The sequence below is a fragment of the Lontra canadensis genome, unplaced genomic scaffold (genome assembly GCF_010015895.1).
Source record: "Lontra canadensis isolate GAN:19392208 unplaced genomic scaffold, GSC_riverotter_1.0 scaffold109, whole genome shotgun sequence".
In the NCBI taxonomy this organism is placed as follows: domain Eukaryota; kingdom Metazoa; phylum Chordata; class Mammalia; order Carnivora; family Mustelidae; genus Lontra; species Lontra canadensis.
In genome coordinates this window covers 1,993,216-2,013,519 of record NW_022631103.1, presented here as the reverse complement: position 1 = coordinate 2,013,519, position 20,304 = coordinate 1,993,216, and the positions used below count along the sequence as shown (strand labels likewise).

General features: G+C 45.1%; 1 protein-coding gene across 1 annotated transcript in view; it reads right to left on the bottom strand.

The window, feature by feature from the left end:
* Window positions 1-493: 493 nt before the first annotated feature.
* The window catches only part of C8A (complement C8 alpha chain), a 63,148-nt gene continuing 43,337 nt past the window's right edge, over window positions 494-20,304 (bottom strand). The window contains exons 8-11 of the mRNA XM_032839749.1: window positions 9,947-10,078; window positions 8,595-8,752; window positions 4,342-4,564; window positions 494-645 (exon numbers count right to left, since the gene is read on the bottom strand). Of these exons, the coding sequence (XP_032695640.1) occupies window positions 494-645; window positions 4,342-4,564; window positions 8,595-8,752; window positions 9,947-10,078 (665 nt within the window). The remainder of the gene's footprint in view (window positions 646-4,341; window positions 4,565-8,594; window positions 8,753-9,946; window positions 10,079-20,304) is intronic.

Genomic DNA, 20,304 nt, shown 5'->3' with positions numbered 1-20,304 from the left:
AAAATTGAAGAAACTCAAGTCAGTCTTCATTTTTTTTCTCATTATTTTAGTGTTCCTGTTTATTCTGTCAACTAGGAATGGTTCTACGAATGAACAAATATTGTACTCAAAGAACTGAAACATTCTCATCATACTTTGTTTTATTGGCCATTGACGGTTTCAACCACACCTGCTGGCCTCATACCTCTAATGTCCCATAAATCCCTCTAAGGCATGGATTGAGATTTCTCCCTTGGTGTTTTGGTTTTCTGGATGATCTGAAGTGCTGTGAGCAGGACCCAGCCCCTAGTTAACCCCCAGCACCCAGTTGTCTAATGACTAGAGTAATAGGACGGTTAGTGGCTTGTAGATGGTGCGGGCTGGTCCTGGGCTCAGGAGTTGGCAGAACAGAGAAAAAGTTCATGTTGATTTGCATTTTCCCTCAGCTGAAGAAAGTCTTTATCCAGCGGTCGATGCAGGGGGTGACATCAACGGCATCGGTGTGCAGAGGCCTTCAGCAAGCCCGGGTCTGCACTTTACCTCCCAGACACGAAGCACCTCCATTCTGGGGTGCAGGGTTGTTGCACTCTCTCCTCCTCTCCTGGGTGCCTGCTCTGCAGGCAGACCAGGAGCTCCAGCAGCTCCAGCGACCATCTGCCTTGGCTTCTGCACAGATAATTTCCCAGGGGAGGAGGAGGTTAGCCTACAAGAAGCAGCTGGGACTATCAGGAGGGCAGCCCACCCCATTGCCCTGGAGTGGTCGGCAGTCTCTCCTTGGGGAGATGCCTGGTGCAGCCAGCCCAGACCTCTGTGCTCGTCCCCTTGCACTTAATTTGAAACTCTGGATAGAGTGAGAAGAGGCCACTGAGAGTGGTTTGATGGAAGATAGATAGGTGAGTGAGCCAGGAAGGCGCGCTCCTCCAGAAGAATGGCACAGAACCACTGGAGGGTGTGAAGAGCAGGGACCGGCACCCGGCCGGGGGTTCACAGACAAGGGCTAGCCTGACAGCCCAGTAGAGAGGCTTGCTGGGCTTTTGTGAGTGTTGGCAAAGCAGTCCCCCTCCAACTCTGATGGTGGGGCCACAGTGGGTGACAGAGGCCCTGTGTAGAGCATGAGAACATAGGCACTGATCATGGGTTGGCCCTGGAAATCTAGCTCGTGCACCCCCCTGGCCTGGAGCTGCTGCCTCCTACTGGCTCTGTGCCTTAGGGAAGACCCTCTCTCAACCTGAGTTTTCACCTCTGTAAATGAAACGGCTGAACTAATCTGGTGGGGTTTTTCCATCATTTTTTTCATTACTGTTTCTCCTCCACACCACCCCCCGCCTGCCCCGTAAATGAAATCTCATACGAGCCCCAATATGGCAGCCAGATGAAAGTCGGGCTGTTTTATTTGAAGCTGGGGTATCTGTCAGGTTTGCTTTGCTCCCCTGGGGCAGCCCCTAAAACTGCAGGTTTCCTCAGATCCCGGTGTGAATATCCCTGGATTAGATTATCTTCAGGTCCCTTCCAGCTCTGTAATTATACTCCCTGGTGGGACAGCCACAGCGGACGTCTGTGTCTCTATTTTTCTCACTTCCATGACTTGGTCCCCATAAGCAAAGGTTTGCAGGGAAAATCCTTAGGGACCAATGTCAGTGGGTCTCCATGGTAGCTGGCTTCCCAGTCTTAGATTTCCTTACCAAATTAATCTTTGTCAGGCTGAACTACAGTCTGGTGTCCCTGAGGCTACCTGATGTCCACACGGTGCTTGTAACAAGGTTGATGGGATACCTGTGTGCTGCCTGCAATTGACCGAAAGTAGTCTTGCAGGAGAAATGGGCTGTGAGGAGGAGGACCCATCCTCTGTGCCCTGCCATCACCCCCCAGATCTTTGACATCATGTCCCCCTTCCCCAGGGCCCATTGTGTGTACATATGACTCAGCATGGCCACAACTGAGCCCAGCACTGGACCATTGAAGAGGCATAACTAGGTAACCCACATTCCCTATTCCTTTCTATCTCTGTGGTCTCAGACAGGGATCCAAGGAATCCAAGCAAGTCACTGGGACTGCGGGCCCATGCCGTAACTGTAATTAGTAAGGCAGGACTCTTTGAGTCAGGATAGACTGATAACCATGTTCTAGGACATAGCTTCCCTTCCCCCTCTCCAAAATAATAATCAATGCAATCATCTCAGGCCCTCTGCCCCCATCTCTGAAACTTCCCGACTCTTATGATGTACATCAGTAGAATGTAAGATAAGAGCTTGGGTCCTGGCATGCGTCCAACCCCCTGGGTCCAAATCCTGCCTATGACAGTCACCAGATGGATGGCTTTGAGCAAAGTATGTCTCCTTCCTCCTAACCCAACTTCTCATCTGTGAATTGGGGCTAATGGTACTTATAACATTTTTGAGGGAAGATATGAGTTTATGCACAGGGAGTGTTGAGATAGTTAGTGCTGGCTCAGAATAAGAATGTTATTCTTTCTGTTCATTGACCTGTGGTCCCTCTGGAAAAGCTTCCTGGCCAATGGGGAGAATGAAGGCTGAAACCCAGCCCACACTTTGCCTGAAAAGTCAAGAAATCCCAGGACCCAGGAACTGGTATCTCTCAGCCCTGAGAAGTTTCTTTGTTTCTTCCCCATTTACCCATCCATTATGCAGTGCCTTTATTCAGTTTCCATGAGGAAACTGTGCCAGTCTTTGCCCTGGTAATGAGCCTACTTGTTTTTTATTCTCTGCATCCTCCTTCATAAGGACCCTGGGATTCACTCACCATCTTGGCTCACCGTTCTCAGAATTCCTCCTACAAGATACAAGGCAGCTCTTCGGGATTTAATTAATTAATCCCTTCAACCAGCAAAGGAGGGTTTTAGGCAAGGCACCAAACCAAGATAGACCCTCTCTTGGTGGAGTGATCTCTTCCTGTTACATATTATAATAGAGCCTGCCATGCGTGTTAGTGTCACATCAACACAGCCTGTGAGGAAGGTGCTGATACTATCCCCACTTTTCAGGGAATTCTGGGATGAAAGTTGGCAACATTGGTATTCAAAGGCCTATCTGCCAACAGAGCTCTGCCATCTTGCTTCCCATTGAGAACTACGCCCCTAGTGAGGAAATTATAACCCATCATCGCCTCATTTTAAAAACAAGGCTCCCACCCCATCTACTATGGACATCAACAGTTTCTTTTATGAACCTAAGAGTAGTACCTTAAATATACCTATCCAGACTTTCTTTTTTTTCCCCCTTTACATTATCTTCATTGCACTTGCCAGTGGAGATGGGTCTATGTATTAGTTGGGCAACCCATGTGTTTTTGTCATCATTCCATGCACGACATAGGTAGCTTTGTATGTGCAGAAAATTGAAAGCTTAGGGATTTGAGCTAAATTCTTGGAGTAGAGATTCTTGAAGCTCCAAGGAAATTTAAATGAGTGAGATGAGCCCCAGAAAAAAGAAATGGTTTACCGGTGTCTCACAGGAAGTTAGTGAAGTGGTTGGGACACACATCTAAGTCCTCACACTTGTTCATCTGTGAAGGACATGGATTCCTACTCCTTGTTTGAGGGCTTTCCTCCCTGGGACCAGTCAGTTCATGCTATACCACAGTACTTTGAAACCCGACTTGCTCCAGCCCTTTTGAGTTTTGGCCATAGTTCTGAGTACTTTAATGCCAACTATTTAACTCTTGTCATGAGTTGGATTGTGTGCCCCCAAAGGTAGGTTCAAGTCCAAACACCCATCCCCTGTAAATGTGACCTTATTTGGAAATAGGGCCTTTGCAGTTTATATCATCTTAAAATGAGGTCATGATGGAGTAGGGTGGGTCCTAATCCAATGACTGCTTTTTTATAAGAAGATAAAACACAGATGGATAGTGGAGAACACCGTGTGAAGATGGGGCAGAGATTGGGATGGCACATGTACAAGCCAAGGCCTGCCAGGGATGGCCAACAACCACCAGAAGCTAGGAGACAAGCCTAGAATAGAAGTATCTTCAGAGCCCCTGGAGGAAAGCAGCCAATATACCTGAAGTTTGGACTTCTAACTCCCAGAAGTTTCAGACAGTAAATTTCTGTTGCTTCAAGCCACACAATCTGTGGTAATTTGTTACAGCAACCCTAGGAAACTAATCTATCCCTCCAGAAATGAATCCTACTGTCCATACACACCTTGGCAAACAACAGATCTCATCTGAGAGAGGGTCTTGATAGCAGGAAGAAAGCAGAAGAACCATTAAAGAGGGGAGGAGGAGTCAGCCATAAAGCAAGAGGTCACGGAAAAAAGAGGCTGGGAACCCCAAAGTCTTTTCTGTGCTGGTCCCCCTGAGCTGGGCCAGGTTTGCAACTGAGCAAGGATGCATGGGCCTTACCCTTTTGCTCCATTTTCTCACAGGCAGAGCCCTTGCGACCCGTGGGGCACAGGCACTTGCAGCTCGTGCCCTGGAGGATGGGCTCCCCGTTATTGAAGCAGGGCCCACAGCGGCAGGCGTTGAATTCCATCAGGTACTGGTCCAAAGCCAGCTGCAAGTTCCGGCGTTTGGTCTCCAGGGGCCCCAGGGTAGTGTGCCTCAGCACCTCATGGATGGGCTGCATCTGTGGGTGCGAAAAGAACAGAGAGCCTCTCCCTGGGCCTCCAGCTTCCCAGAGCCCAGGCACTGGCCATCAAGCCTCTGGAAGGCCTGCTACGTGCCAGGCACCGAACTAGACACTCAGCTCTACCCCACTGCATTGGATCCTCACTGCCACCTAACTCCAGAGACTTTGAGTTGTGTTCGAGTGACTCGCTCAGGATCACATAATTAAGTGTAAGAGCTGCTCTGGACATGAGCCTCCTTAGCTCTGAAAGCTGTGGTCCCCCAATCCCAGAGGAAGAGAGCTCTGCAGCAATCTCTACCAACTCTTCAGCCCCCCTCCCGCACTTTTAGGAGGCAGAGAGAGGGTAAAGGATTATGTGTATTTATGTGTTTTTTTTTCCTTGATTGCTAACCTTCAATGCAAGAATTATTAAAGTCATTGATAGGTAGCAGTGGGGGCAGTGCTGAACACTTCTCCTATTGGTATCAGCTTGGAGAGGTGTGGGGGGAGGGGGTCATTTGCATTTGAGGCCACCACCTCCCTGTTCCAGGAATGACTATAACCCAGGGTTTCCCAACCTCAGCAGGACTGCATTTCTGGCTGGCTGGATAATTCTTTGATGGTGGGGGAGGGCAGTCCCAAGCATGGTAGGATGTTTAGAAATATCCCAGGCCTCTACCCACTAGATTCTGGTAATAACTTCCGATTGTGAAAACAGAAACTGTCTCCTGACATCGCCACCTGTCCCCTGTGGGGCAAAATCGATCCCAGATTGGGAAACAGTAAATGTGGTAGAGAGCCATGAATCTGGAGCCAGAAAATCCGGCTTCAAATCTCAGCCCTTCGAGTCCCAGCTATGCGATCTGTCTGGTTACCTGGGAGCCTACCTTCTTTGTCTCTAAAATGAGAACAATCCTCTTGCCTTACTTTTACTATCACAGAGTAAAAGTTTAAAAAATGCTGCTCCCATTCTAGTTATGTGGTCTTTCTTGTCTATCTCTAAACCTCAGCTTCATTTTCTATAAGAGGGGAACAATAACCTACTTCCTTGAATTCTTATGAGGATCTAAAGAAGTAATGAATGAGAAACCATTGCGGAAGGGAAGAACAATATAAAGTAAAGCACCATTTTTATTCGTTAGATGTGATGATGGGGGGGTAAAGACAAAATCCTTCATAGGGTTGTCTTCGGCATGCTTTTAAGGCTATATATTTTAACTCACAGTCATACAGTGAAAGCTCCTTTACTGATTCCTCATTTTTATAGGACAGTAACCCAAAACCCAGAGATGGGAGTGATTTGCCAAGGTCACAGGGTAATTCCGAGATAAGACTGAGCCACACTTGGGCAATCTCTCTTCTCTGGAATTAAGAGTCAATAGAGGGCACATGGCACTAGCCTTGAGTGGGTTCCTGGAAATGTATACAGAAAGACCTGTGACCTTGGCTCGTGGTCTCAGGTTGCAGCAGAGGTTGCCAGCCATGTCATTTCAGAACTGGCTGGGCTGCTAGCCAAGGGCAGATGACCACTTACTGGAAGCTCAGAAAATTTGGCCCCATTATTAGGAAGTTAGTGCAGCATGTGCTGCCCTCTGACCCTCGTTACAGATAACTCTTAACTCCAGGGAAGGTAGGACCATTGGGCAACTTCCCTGTGACCTTCCAGTAGGGCTCAGCACTCAGTTCCCTGCCTCTTACTCCTCACTCCCAGAACCAAGGAAGTGGGAAGGAAGCATTCCTTAGGAAGGGTGGGTAGGAACTTAAAGGAGGGAGGAAGGGTGGAGAAAAAGAATCTTAGAGCTTGAAAAGATATTGGCCATGGTTTTGTTCCCATTTTATAGATAGGAACACAGATTCAGAGAAGGCACGTGGTATGATATGAGCAACTCAATATAACCTAACACATAATAATATATAACATAGCACAACATTATAACATAACATGATTCCCATATTCACTCAGTCTAAGGACCTGCCAAAACCCAGTACTGCTAAGCTAAAGGGACATGCAAGTGAGTAAGCCATTGTCTCTACTCTGAGCGTCAGGTTCCGAATAACCCTGGCTGGACTTCTTGCCCATTGTCTGTCTGTCTGTCTCTTTCTCTCCCCCCAGCCCTTCAATGAATCCTTCATATATCTGTAAGCATCCTTTTTTAAAAACACAGCTCAAGCTGTGTCACCTTCCTGCTCTGTAATCTGTCACCACCTTAATGCATCAAATCCAAACTGTTCAGGGGCCAGCCTGTGATGTGAAGAGACCATGGGTATTAGAATCTATTGGACACAGCTCAAGTTGGGCTCTGCCATTTACCAGCTATGGTATCTGTCTAGCTTCCTTAGCTTCCATCAACGTATCTCTTCAATTGGCACTCACTAAGTACCCACTACTCTTTCCCTAACCTTGTGTTGTAACATTTTATTATCCCCATGTTGTAGAGCAGGGAACTAGGGCTCAGAAAATAGAGTAACTTGTCCAAGGTTATACACTGAAAAGGTGGCGAGCCATGATCCAAATTATGTCTTTCTCATCCCAAATGTAGGTCCTTTTCCCCAAAGACAATATTTGGGCTTCTCCAAATCATTAATATCAGACTTCCCCTTGGAGGCTTTGCTCAAGGCAAACACAGAATTCACCTCTTGCCCATGAAAGTTTATATATTGCCCCTGATATCAATTTTACACTTTTTGCCCAAATGACTAATAGCTTGATGATAGCAATTTTCAGACCCTATGTGAATTACAGGTGTGTGAAAATAGTCCCTTACTTATTGGAGAAGAAATGAAATCAGGGTTAATCCATCTGACCTCTTTCTTCATGGAGAGCAGGGTATTATTACAGACTTTTAGGTTCAACTGTTGGTATATATTTTAAGAAGAGGAATGTATCTATACCTGGGATTTTAAATATACTCAGAAAATGGACAAGAGTCAAGAGAAAATGGGCAAGAAAACAATAATATTTTGTTTTAAAGCCCCAAAATACAATTCTTTCCTTAATGGGCTACCCTTGCCTATGAACAGAAATAGTTTGACAACTGGTGGAAGAGTCCGTTTCCTTTGCACTTTGAGTACAATCTCACTGCCTTTGTGAAGTTAGGGATTTAAGGCAGGGTTTTTCAACTTCAGCACTATTGATGTTTGGGGCCAGATATTTCTTTGTTGTAGGGGCTGTCCTGTGTGTTGAGAGATGTTTAGCATCACCCCTGGTCTCTAAACAGTAGATGCCAATAGCACCTTCTTATCTGTGACAACCAAGAACCTCTCCAGATGATGCCATATTTCCCCTGGGGAGTGAAGTCCCCCCCACCCATGGTTGAGAACCATGGCTTTAAGGAGGGTGCTAGGGTAGAGGGGTGTGAGAACAGATTGTGAGGTCTGAAGGTCTGAAATCCAGGCAGCTACACATGAGCCCTGTGACTATAAATGGCTCACTGGTGTCTTAAAGCCTCAGGTCCCTAATCCTTTCCATGGGAAGACTCATATCTGGACCAGAGGTTCATTGTGATGAGGAGATGGGATCCCTTAGAGCAAAGACAGCAAATACAGCTGGGGAGCACAGTTCATTCTTGTATGGCCTTTGAGCTAAGAATGGTTATTTCAATTGTAAAAGTTTGTAAAAAAGAAGGAGGGGAATTTGTATGACAGAGATTGTATGTGGCCCACAAAGCCAAAAATATTTACTATCAGCTCCTTTACAGAAAAAGTTTATGAACCCCTACTTGAACAAATGTGATTTTAAAGTCTTTTCTGTATAAATACAAGTTCCTATTTTTTTCATGTGGCCTAATCCTGAAGAAATTCTGGGCCTACTGGTGTAAAACTAGGCTCTGCCCAGATATTAAGCTTCTGCTCCCAGTGGTCCGGTGGCCCCGGGGTTTGAAGTCACGCACTCCCTACAGTCAGGCGTGGGGAAGGCCACCAGATCACTGTGCCGTTACATTTAATCTTGTTTTTTGATGGGCTCATAATAAGAAATATGAAATGATCTGGTCTGCTTCACTTTCATTCCTCATGGACGTAGGGTTTCTTCAAGTGCGAAAAGACTTACCTCAAAATCAATAACAACAGGATTATACTTTAATGACCTCCCCCAGGAACGATATGTAATGGTGCTACTGTTTTCAGATAAGCCACCGCCCCAGCCAGAACTGCCACCTCGCACCCGAGAAATGATGTCTTCCACACCCATGGCTGTCAAGTTGTTTTCTGCCATCAAAGAAGATAACTGCATTAGTTCATTTTCCAAAAAGCCAAAGGACTGGTTGGCAAGCCCCACTAATGAGATCTGGGACAGAGTTCCTATACTCCTCTTAGAGCTGTCTCCCACACCTCTCCCTTGCTCAGTTAACTCAGGATAAAGCAGAAGAGAGGGACCAGAGCCTAGAAATAGACCCATCCTCTGAGTTAGAGCAGATACTGGGATGAAAGCCCAGCCCTGAGCAGCATAGCAGAGGGAGAGGACGGGAATGTGGAGGATTCGTTCATGCAGGCATTTATTCATTCATATGCCCAGTGCTTACTACCTGTCTACTAGGCTCAATTAAATATCATTGGTGCTAACAAAAATCAATGATTATCATAGGTGCGGCAACAGGTATCTCTGTGGGGCTCAGAAGGGGCATGGGGAAAGATTTACAGTAGAGGAAGGAAGGTGGTCAGGGTGAAAGGTGAGTTGTCTAGAAAAGTGAATGAATTTTTGCAGGTAAATGGAGAGAGGAGGGAAGGACGTCACGGAGAATAAATCATTTAACTTAAGGCCCTGGGGCATGAGTAGTCTAATACAATGGGAGTAACTTGAACCTGTTTTATGTCTACTTCATCCACTATATTGTAAACTGTTTCATCATCCCTGTACCCTCGGTATCTCCCACCTGAAAAGAAAAATACCCTGTACATTTGATGAATGAATGCATGCATAAGTACTCACACTAACTTGTTCAGGAAATGCCACAAAATATCTGTGTGCAGTCTTTCTCTAATAATTGTTCCTTGATCTTGGTAACTATGTTCTTCTCTCTCAGAAGACTTGTCTCCTCCCTCTGGACTATAAACTGAGAGGCCTTCATCTCAATAGTCAACTACCCAGGTGCTATGTACACATTCCTTTTTTTTTTTTTTTAACACATTCCTTTTATCCCAGTTCTTTCTTAGATCTTTATCTGGTGCTCAAAATCTAGAAGGGGGCACTTTCTAAAATCACATCTTTCTAAGATGACCTTAGCCCACGGTGCATTCAAAATAGAGCCACAATCAGTCACTGGTTTGGGGTATTTAGTACCTAGACAGCACGACCATTGACTGAAATGGAATCAGCTGAGGGGGAAAATCATGTCCGTGCCCTGAGTGTATGTCCGAGAAAAATCTATCTTCTCTTTGGGAGACCCAGTACTCAATACTTACTCCCATCGCCACCTCCGAATTTTGCACAGACGTCCCCTGATAACTTCCCTTCAATGTTTAAACGTTCTGAATAGTCATATCCAATGCCCACAAAACCTCCAAAGCATGTCTTGATATCTGTGATGGTAAGACCTGCAACAGGGAGACAGAGACACAAAATGCTGAGACGCTTTAAGACCGTGAATGTGGTTCATCTCCCACTCCTATTTCTCCCCCTTCATTTTTCCCTTCTTCTAATGGGAGATGAAGCATGAGAGACTATGGACTCCGGGAATCAAACTGATGTTTTTGTTTTGTTTTGTTTTGTTTTTTGGTGGGGGTGGTGATGGGTGAGCCTGCTGATGGGTATTAAGGAAGGCATGGATTGCATGGGGCACTATGTGTTATATGCAAACAATGAATTATGGAACATTATGTCAAACACTAGTGATGTACTGTGCGGTGACTAATGTAACACAATTAAAAAGAAATAAAATCTATTTTGATAACTCTGCCAAAAAAACAAAAAAAGACAGTGACTATGGGACAACTCCCTCACAGCAGTTATAGCTAGCTTCAATTTTGGAGTCCAAGAGATCTAGGTTGAGATCCCAGTCCTTTAACCCAATTTCAGTGTTCTCTTGTATGACGTTCAAACCCAAATAATTCTTGAAATGAGAAGGAATGTATACTGCACGTACTGGTTGCTCAAAAGCGTTGGTTTCCTTTCCTTTGCACATTCTCCTTGAGGTTCCTTGAGGAGGGGTTCTGCCTCATCCATCTCCATATCCTCCTCGCACAGAACCTGGCCTGTGATCGGCACCATCTTCACTCCGCCATTTTGCATACAGTACCCCTTCCTTTCTCCCTTTTTACCATTTTTCCAAGGTCTACTCAAGCTCTAGTTCAAATATCATGTTCTCCATGAAGCAGATTTGGATCAGAATACTTCCTTCTTTCCTCAGAGCTACCAATGTGTTTTGTCCAGGCATGAACAATCAGATTTGCACAATTCTTTTTTGCCCAGGTCCTCTTTGTACCCCACAAAGGCCAGAGTGCTGTTAGACGACGGGGTCTCCATGGGCAGTCTGCCTGCCTTCTGGCCCCATAATAACTGAGTCCACATTAGCTGTCCCCATATTTGTCTACATTTGGGGGCCCTTGGAGGAACCTGAATCTTATAGATGAGGAGCATAATTCCCAAAGCAGTAAAGTCATTTTGTCACAATCCCTCTGTAAATGAACAGAGCTGGGTTTCCAGCCCTTCACTGGGCTGGCAAAGTAAGGCTAGAAAAGTCAGCTAGAGCAGGGTACTGACCATTGCTTCAGAGTCCAGCTTTATCTGCAGCTCGGGTTTTCTGAAGGTTATGAACTGGGGTTTGTATTTTTTGAAATATCATTACTTTTTTAAATTTAAATTCAATTAGTGAACACATAGTACATCATTAGTTTCAGATGCAGTGTTCAACAATTCATCGGTTGCATACAACACCCAGTGCTCATCACATCACATGCCCTCCTTAATGCCCATCACCCAGTTACTGCATCTCCCACCCACCTCCCCTTCGGCAACTCCGTTTGTTTCCCATAGTTCAGAGTCTCCCATGGTTTGTCTCACTCTCTGATTTCTTCCCATCTGGTTTTCCCTCCTTTCTCTTATGGTCTTCTGCACTGTTTCTTATATTCTACACATGGATGAAACCATATGATAATCACCTTTCTCTGATTTACTTATTTTGCTCAGCATAATACCCTCCAGTTCCATCCATGTCAATGTAAATGGTTAAGTATTCACCATTTCTGATGGATGAAAGATATTCCATGTATCTATATAGCACATCTTCTTTACCCATTCATCTGTTGAAGAACATCTCGGCTTCTTCCAGAGTTTGGCTATTGTGGACATTGTTGCTCTGAATAGGTACCCCTTCGGAATCACTACATCTGTATCTTTGGGGTAAATACCTAGTAGTGCAATTGCTGGGTCATAGGGTATTCTATTTTTAATGTTTTGAGGAACCTCCACACTGTTTTTTGGAGTGGTTGCACCAGCTTACACTCCCATCAACAGTGTAAGAGGGTTCTCCTTTCTCCACATCTTCTCCAACACTTGTTGTTTCCTGTCTTGTTAATTTTTGCCATTCTGACTGGTGTGAAGTATTTTTAACTGCAATTATACAATAATTATTACCAGCCCTGTATTATTATGGCAACCACAGGGAAAAATAATTTTCGTCAATTATTTAATTGAGCTATGGATTAGATCTAATATTTTCAAGGAAGTATCAAGTAACCAAGTTACTAGTATGTGTCCCCGTCAAATTGCAAACTCTGTGAGGTCAAAGATTTGTGCCTTATTCACTACCTTCTTGTCAGCATGGCAGCACAGTGTCTCCTGTGGAGGAGGCGCTCAGTAACCATTTTCAGAATAAGTGATTGATGAATGAAACAAGTGAGCGAATAAATATATACCAGGAGACCTGTGGCACAGGCTCCTTACAGAAAAAAATGTCAGAAGTCAGGAATCCTGAATTCAAATTCCAGTCACTTGGATAGATGGATGAAGAGGTTATGGTGTGTGTGTGTGTGTGTGTGTGTGTGTGTATGTGACTATTATGTGTACATGGTTATTATATATGATATATATATGATTATTCAGCCTTAAAAAAAAAAAGAGATCCTGCCATTTGCGAGAGCATGGATGAACCTGGAGGACATCATGCTAGCATGAAGTAAACCAGACACAAGGAGGAGAAAATGGCATGATCTCACTTATATGTAGCCTCTAAAAATGCCAAGTAAATATACGGGAGCAAAGAGTAGAAAGATGGTTGCCAGGGGTGCAGAGGTGAGGGGCCGTGGGGGGAGTTGCTGGTCAAACAGGACAAAGTTGCAGTTTTCTAAGATGAATAAGTAGAGACATTTGATGTGTAGCCTGATGAAGACAGTTCATCATATCACGGGGAGTACTGACTGCTTGTAAAGAATGTAGATTCCCATATACATCAGAAAAGGGAACTGTGTGAGAAGATATGTTAACTAGCTTCACTGTAGTCATCATTTCCCTTTGTATACGTATATCAATCATCGTGTTGTACACCTTCACTGTGGACCCATGTTCTGGTTTTAAAAAGCAGAACTAAACAAATCCTGGGCCCAGGCACGCTGTATGAGTTGAGAAAACTCCTGTGGTGACACTGGGCTGCAGTTTTCCTGTTTATGGAGAGAGGGGCTGGATTTGTCCTTCTCCAGGCCCCTCTGAGCCGCTACCCACCACCCCCACCCCGTGCCCCAGCGCCTGCATCTCTGAATCACTCCTGAGCTGGGAGTGCCTGGGAGGCGGGACACTGTGAGGCTGCGAGCACCAACACTCAGCACTGAGCCGGGGGCTTCTCCTGCCACTTCTGTTTGAGTACTTTTAATTGTTAATGCATTACTAATTGAGGAAGATTTAGCATATTTAATTGTTTTGATTAAAAAATGCTTTGCTGGTGATAAACAAAAGTGGGGAAAAGCATTCACAGGCAGAAGCCAGTGTGATTACAAGGGGAATGGTGGTGGAGGGCTGCCGGCTTACGGTGACAGGGCAGGCTGATTACAGGGGTGAGGGTGAGGGGTTCCTGGAGGGCACCTCCAGGGCCCTTATGCTCACGTGGGTCTGCCGCAGCCTGTCGATTTGAGCAGGACCGCTTGAGTGCAAAGATTTGCCTTCCAAGAACACCAAAGTTGGGTACCAGCCAGCAAGGGAAGATCTGCGACTTCAGAATCCTCAGATGTGAGAGAGCTGAGAGCATCCTTGGACACCCAGCCTACCCTTCTCATTCTTAGATGAGATGCCTTTGGTTCATATGGGTGAATTATATTACATAAGGTCACACGGCTAAGAAACGGTGGAGCTGAGATTCAAACTCAAGTCCATCTTGTTTAGAAGCCTGTGATATTTTCATTAATGCCAGCTATCACATCCAACTAAAGAATTCTGCTCTCAGAAAAATTGAGTGAACGCTGACTGGGTACCAATCCCAACACATTGTGTTAGGCATTGCAGACACTGTGAACTAAATAGAAATATGATGAAAATCTGAATAAGCAAAGTCTTGTCCTTGAGAAGCTAGCAGGGCTGGGGTACATACTAAACAAAAACTAAAGTGCACCCCAAGAGTCGCATGTTTCTACATAGGAGGGTTAGGAGAGGGTCTTGCATCAGAAGCTGTGGGGGGTGGGGTGGGACGTAGATCAGAGCTGTCTGTGAAGACCCGTGGGAAGCCAAGGCCAGTGAGTTTGGTGGGGGGTGGGCATAGGAGGTCAAATGCCGTGCCAAAATCCAAGACGTGAAACTAGTACTGAAAGCCAAGACACAGAACCACACACGCCTTGCTTCATCCATCTAGTAAAGAGCAGAGGAGGGAGATGGGAGAGAGAACAGAGAAAGGTCTGGAGCAATTGTTTGGCACTTGCCCAGATGAGTGTGTGGCCTGAGTGGTGGAGTGACTATACCAGCTGACCTTTGAACAACACCGGGGTTCGAGACACTGATCCGCCACACGGCTGAAAATCTAAGTATAACTTTTCACTCCCCCAAAACTTAATGACTCATAGCCTACTATTGACAGGAGGCCTTACAGTTAACATAAACAGTGGATTAACACATATTTTGTGTATTATATGTATTATATACCATGTTCTGACAGTAAAGTAAGCTAGAAAAACTGGCATTATGAAAATCATAAGAGAAAATACATTTACAGTACTATTCTGTATTTATTGGAAAAAGCCACATATAAGAGGGCCTCCATGGTTCAAATCCATGTTCATAAGTCACGTGTATTTATAGAACCAAACAACGATCAGCCATGGCTCCACCCCACCCCATCAAGGCTGGGTTCCTTAGATGTCAGCTTGGACCATGTCATACTGGCATTTGTTTCGGGGTCTTGAACTCAGTGAACTCTGGAGTTGAGGTTCCCAAAGCCGGTTACACAGTGAGATCATCTGTAGTGCTTGTAAAAAATACAGGTTCCTGTGTCCCACCTCTATAAGTCTTAATGCTGTATTTCTGAGTCATCAGCAATCTTTATTTAAACAGATGACCCAGATGATTCCTTGTCAGTGCATCTGGGACCAGATATTGAGTACCATGGTTCTACAGAGAACTCTGGTGGCCTGTCCCAGAGCACCGGCCTTGGCCCTGTCTCAGTCAATGCCTTTGTCAATGCCTTGGATATGGACTCAGCAGGCAGCCTCATCTTATCCACCCATAAGAGGTAACTAGGAAAAGCCAAGGATAATTCAGGTAAAGAATCAGGGTTGAGGGGCGCCTGGGTGGCTCAGTGGGTTAAAGCCTCTGCCTTCGGCTCAGGTCATGATCCCAGGATCCTGGATCGAGCCCCACATCGGGCTCTCTGCTCAGCAGGGAACCTGCTTCCTCCTCTCTCTCTGCCTGCCTCTCTGCCTACTTGTGATCTCTGTCTGTCAAATAAATAAATAAAATCTTAAAAAAAAAAAAAAAGAATCAGGGTTGAAAAAGCCCTCAAAAGGTTTGGAAGGATAGACAGACCAAGCATAGCAAAATGACGCTCAGTTGGGAAAGCTGTAACTTCCTTCCCTAGGGAGAAAATACCATGCATGAACACAATAGGGAATGGGCACAGCTTAGAAAGCAAGAGAAAAGGCTGTGGAGTTTTGGATAACTTTCAGCTCAGGAAGACAATGAAACCAGGTGAAAAACCAGGGGAAAATTATAATCAATAAAGTAAAGGAGGGGATAATCTGTGTGTGTGTGTGTGTGTGTGTGTGTGTGTGTGTGTAGCTTAGAGAAACCCAGAATCTGATACAAAGTTCTAGAGTCCACATTTTTAGAAGGAAATAAGGAAAGACGACTTTCACTCAACATTGTTTAGACTTAAAAAAGAAGGAAATCCGGCCATATGCAACAACATACATGAATGTTGAAGACATTGTGCTAAAAAAATAAATAAGGAAGGACAAACATGTATGATTCCACTTATAGGAGGTATATAAAATAGTCCAACTATCAGAGTATAGAATGGTGGTTGGCAGGAGGTGGGAGAGGGGAAATGAATTGCTAATCAATGGGCATAAGGTCTCAATTATGCAAGTTCTAGAGATCTGCTGTCCAACATTGTCTCTATAGTTAAGAAGACTATATTGTACACTTAAAAATTTGTGAAAAGAGTAGATGTCATGTTAAGTGATCTTTTCAAAAAATTATTTATTTATTTGAGAGAGAGAGAATGCATGTGCAAACAGAGGGAGTGGACGGAGGGAGAGAGAGAATCTCAAGCAGATGCCCCACCAAGCACAAAGCCTTAAGGGGGCTCGATCTCAGGACCCTGAGATCACAACCTGAATTGAAACAAAGACTTGGATGCTTAACCAACTGTGCCACCCAGGCAGCCCTCATGTTAAGTGTTCTTATCACAGAAAGACTAAAGAGTGAAAAAAGCAAGTAGGGAATGATTGGGGAAGAGTAGCATGAGGGGAAGAAATTCAAAACCATATCCTTCGGGAATGTTTGAGGGGATGGGGATGTTTACCTGAACAAGAGAGGAAAGTTCTTTGTCTAAGAGAGATCTGTGGAACTAGATTCAGCTCTCCAGAGGATTGTCTTGAGGAAGAGGAATTAGGCTTACTTGTGTGGTTGCAAGGCAAGAACTAGGACCCAGAAGGCAGAAACTACAGGAAGACAGATTTAAGCTCACCATAAAATAAATCTTCATGATGGTCACAGGCCAAGGAAATCTGAATTGTTTCATAGAGGCAGTGAGCTCCCCATCCTGGGAGGGTACCAACGAGAGAATAACTATTTGCTTGTACGGGGCATAGTGGAAGAGTTTGAAGAGTTGACCTGTGGTCTCTTAAGGTTTCTTCAAAGCCATGATTTTGAAACTTTAAGAACACACCAGAACACCTGGAGAACATTTGAAACAAGTGTGATAAGTACTTAATGATGTGCGCCAGGCATCTAGGAAATAAGGATGAAAGAGCATTTGCTCTTCGTGAGCTCACAGGCAAGTGTGAAGAAGTGGAAGAAAACAAATACTGCCCTGTGCGAGGAGAGGTGTGAAGGAGGCCAGCATAGTCAGAGCAGCCTTCCTTGGAGGTCAGACGAAGGATATCAGAAGCAAGTCTGAAAGGATGAGTAGAATTAGCCAGATAAAGAGGGCACATTGGGAGCAGAGGGAGACCCTGTGGAGGTCTTGTGTTCTAGCAACAAGATTCTGCTCAGAAAGGCCAACCTGACCTAAACTCAAGAGTACAAAAGAGGGAGAGGGCAATCAGTGGGGCAAGTACTGGGAGCCCTTGGGTTCCTTCCCACTCTAGTCTGAACCTGAGAAGAACTATTGGGATGTCCGACTGGCAGGCCAGGAACCCAGAGGACATGTCTCTGGCCACCGTGTCTACTGCTCCTTTCCACCGGGTCTTGGCAGTGCTACAGGTGTGAGAGATGTTCTCACCCTTCTTTGGAGAGGCGCATCAGTGTGGCTCAGAGGCAGAATGAGGAAGCTTGACTTCCGAGGTGCCAGAAGGCAACAAGTCTGTCACTCCTCAGATGAAAAGCATCAGGTGGAAAACAGCAGGTATAATACATTATTTATCTCTTTGCAACAAACAAATGTCATTCAGGTTGCTGTGATCTATTTGCTTTGTTGCTTTGCTACATTGGTTACCTCCAAAGACAGCTTCAGAAGGAAAGGGAAAGACTCATATAGCCTATTTCATGCCATAACATTGGAAAAGATGATTGTTGAGCTTGGAAATGTAGGCTAACTTCACCTGCTCCCTCTAGGCTGCTGTTTATCCATTAAAACTCATGCTTCTTCCCAACCGCCCAAGAATAACAGTGTAAGTACCTCTGTGCCTTTCATATGCTGTTTCCTCTCCCACTCAGTTCTAGAAAGCCTTCCTTCTCTCCCAAGGGCCCAAGTCTGTGTCCTCACAGAATCCTTGTGTGTCCCCCACAGTATCCCTCTAATCCCCTCCAGCATAGTATTTAGCAGACCTTAGCAATTGTCAGTTTCTTGGTCTGTTCTTCCAATTATCCTACAAACTTATAAGATTGCCTCTTGGGTTTACAGGTCTTGACACAGAGGCTGGCGTGTGATAAGCCCCCAGGAGTGCTCAGGGATGGGCTGATTCCACCCAATCTAGACAATGCCTCTAAAATGTTTCAGTAGTCACAGATCTCCTTTTTGGCTAATGATACAAATCATATCTTTGTAATATCTCACACTTGATTAGGAGATGATATTTTATAAAGCATTTTCATCTGTATTATCTCATTGGAGGCTCACAACAGTCTTAGGGAGCCAGGAGGATTTCTCTATTTAAGAAAAAACCATAATTTTTTCGGTGGTTAAGAATGTGAACTCTGGAGTCAGGGTTTTACATTCACTAGTAGTACTGGATGAGTTACCTGATTCACTAGTAGTACTGGATGAGTTACCTGAACCTCCTTGGCCCTTATTTTCCCCATTTGTAAAATGGGAGCGATAGTTTCCCAACATGGGTCCCAGAAAACAGTGTTAGACACAATTAAGTGTTCAATGAATCTTCGCTATTATTGTGAAGTTGCTTGTCCCAAATGCCATAACAAACAGGCCCAAGAGTCAGGGTCGATGTATGGTGTGTTACACCCGAAGATAGTACATGCTTTAAGGCATCACAGCAGTGTTAACTGTGCACAGAAATGCTCCTCGTGTGGCACAGGAACAGTGCCCCCCCCAACCCGGGGTTCCATGATCACCCCATTGTACAAGGCTGCTCAGAGAAAGGAATCCATGCTCTCAATGGGCAATGTTGGGACTGTAGTCTCATGTTTCCCTCCTGATTACTAACAGGTATCTTCAGAGACTCTGGCCCTTCTGGATGATTTTGGCCATACATATCTATTCAAATGGTGGGCTAATGGAGCCATGACAAGAGTCAGTAGAGCAGAGATTCTCAGTCTCTCTGGCATGGAGACTGCCTAAGCCAAATTCACTTCTGCACACTTACTATCTGGGAAAATTGTCTAACTTCTGTATTCTACAGGATTCTCATCCATAAGGTGGTGGCTTTTGTGGTACCTACCTCATAGGGTTGTTTGTGGTGGTTAAGTGAGTTAAGCTGTAGTGTGTACAATGCTTGGGTTGGTGCCTGGCTCAGAACCAGCAGTAATGGTCAAGCATTACTGTTATGACTACTGCCCTGAGTGCGACAGCATCCATAGACTGGGCTACTGGTCCCTGATGCTGATCCTGGAAAATCACAGAACAATGGAGGTGAGGAGTTTGCCAAAACAAATATTTTTTTTAAAGATTTTACTTATTTATCTGACAGAAAGAGAGAAAGCACACAAATGGGGGGAGGGGCAGAGGGAGAGGAAGGATCCCCACTGAGCAGGGAGCCAGATACAGGGCTCAATCCCAGGACCCTGAGATCATGACCTGAGCTGAAGGCAGACACTTAACTGACTGAGACATCCAGGCGTCCCAAAAATCAGATTTTCTCAATCCACATTTCTGGAGTGTGCCATGAATAAGTGAAGATTGAGAAAACACCCACATTTGATAAGTACCTATTATGTGCTAGGTAAATCTTTCCCATGTGCTATCCCATTTCGTATTCACACATCTCCCCATAACAGGTACAATTTTTCCCATTTTTGAGATGACTAAACAGAGCCTTAAATAGTTGAAGTCACTTGCCCAAAATGATAGAATAAGTAAATAGAACCGGGATTGAACCAAAATCTATGTCCAAAGCCCATCTCCTCCATGCCACATTATGTCACCTATGGGAGAGAGGCTAAGTGTGGCTCTGGGTGTAATTTTGACATGATCACACCTTTTTCTCCTTTAAGGCTGGGGCTGTTTCAGTGACAGAGGTGGAAATTCAAAATCAGGGCAAGATCAGGAGAATGGTGTCGAGAGTGTCTCAGTTCCATGTGTATGTAAATGACTTAGGGGGGATGGGGACAAAGCCAAGACATCAGGAGTCTGTCAGTCAATCAATACCATCCATCACTGTGAAGTCTGGTTGTCATGGTAACTGGGGATAAAGCCTGGAGCCTGTTAGAATCTAGTGCCTGTCTGTTCAGGGTGACTGGTTGGTTAGCAGGCAGAGCAAAAGACCCTCTGGGCCAGGCCAGACTGCTTAGCCATAAATATAAGACCGTTCACAATCAGATTCTGGCCCAGCTTACCCTCTGCACTGTCCAGTCCAGCCCGACTCTTTAGAAATCTACCCCGACTCTGCAGAGTGTCGGAAAGCTCCAGAGAGGGCCCAGCATAAATGGCTTGGATTCTGAGCCTCTCTTGCTAGGAAGACGCTGAGCCTTTGCTGTGGACCAGCCTCCGCCTATGTGCAAGACTCTG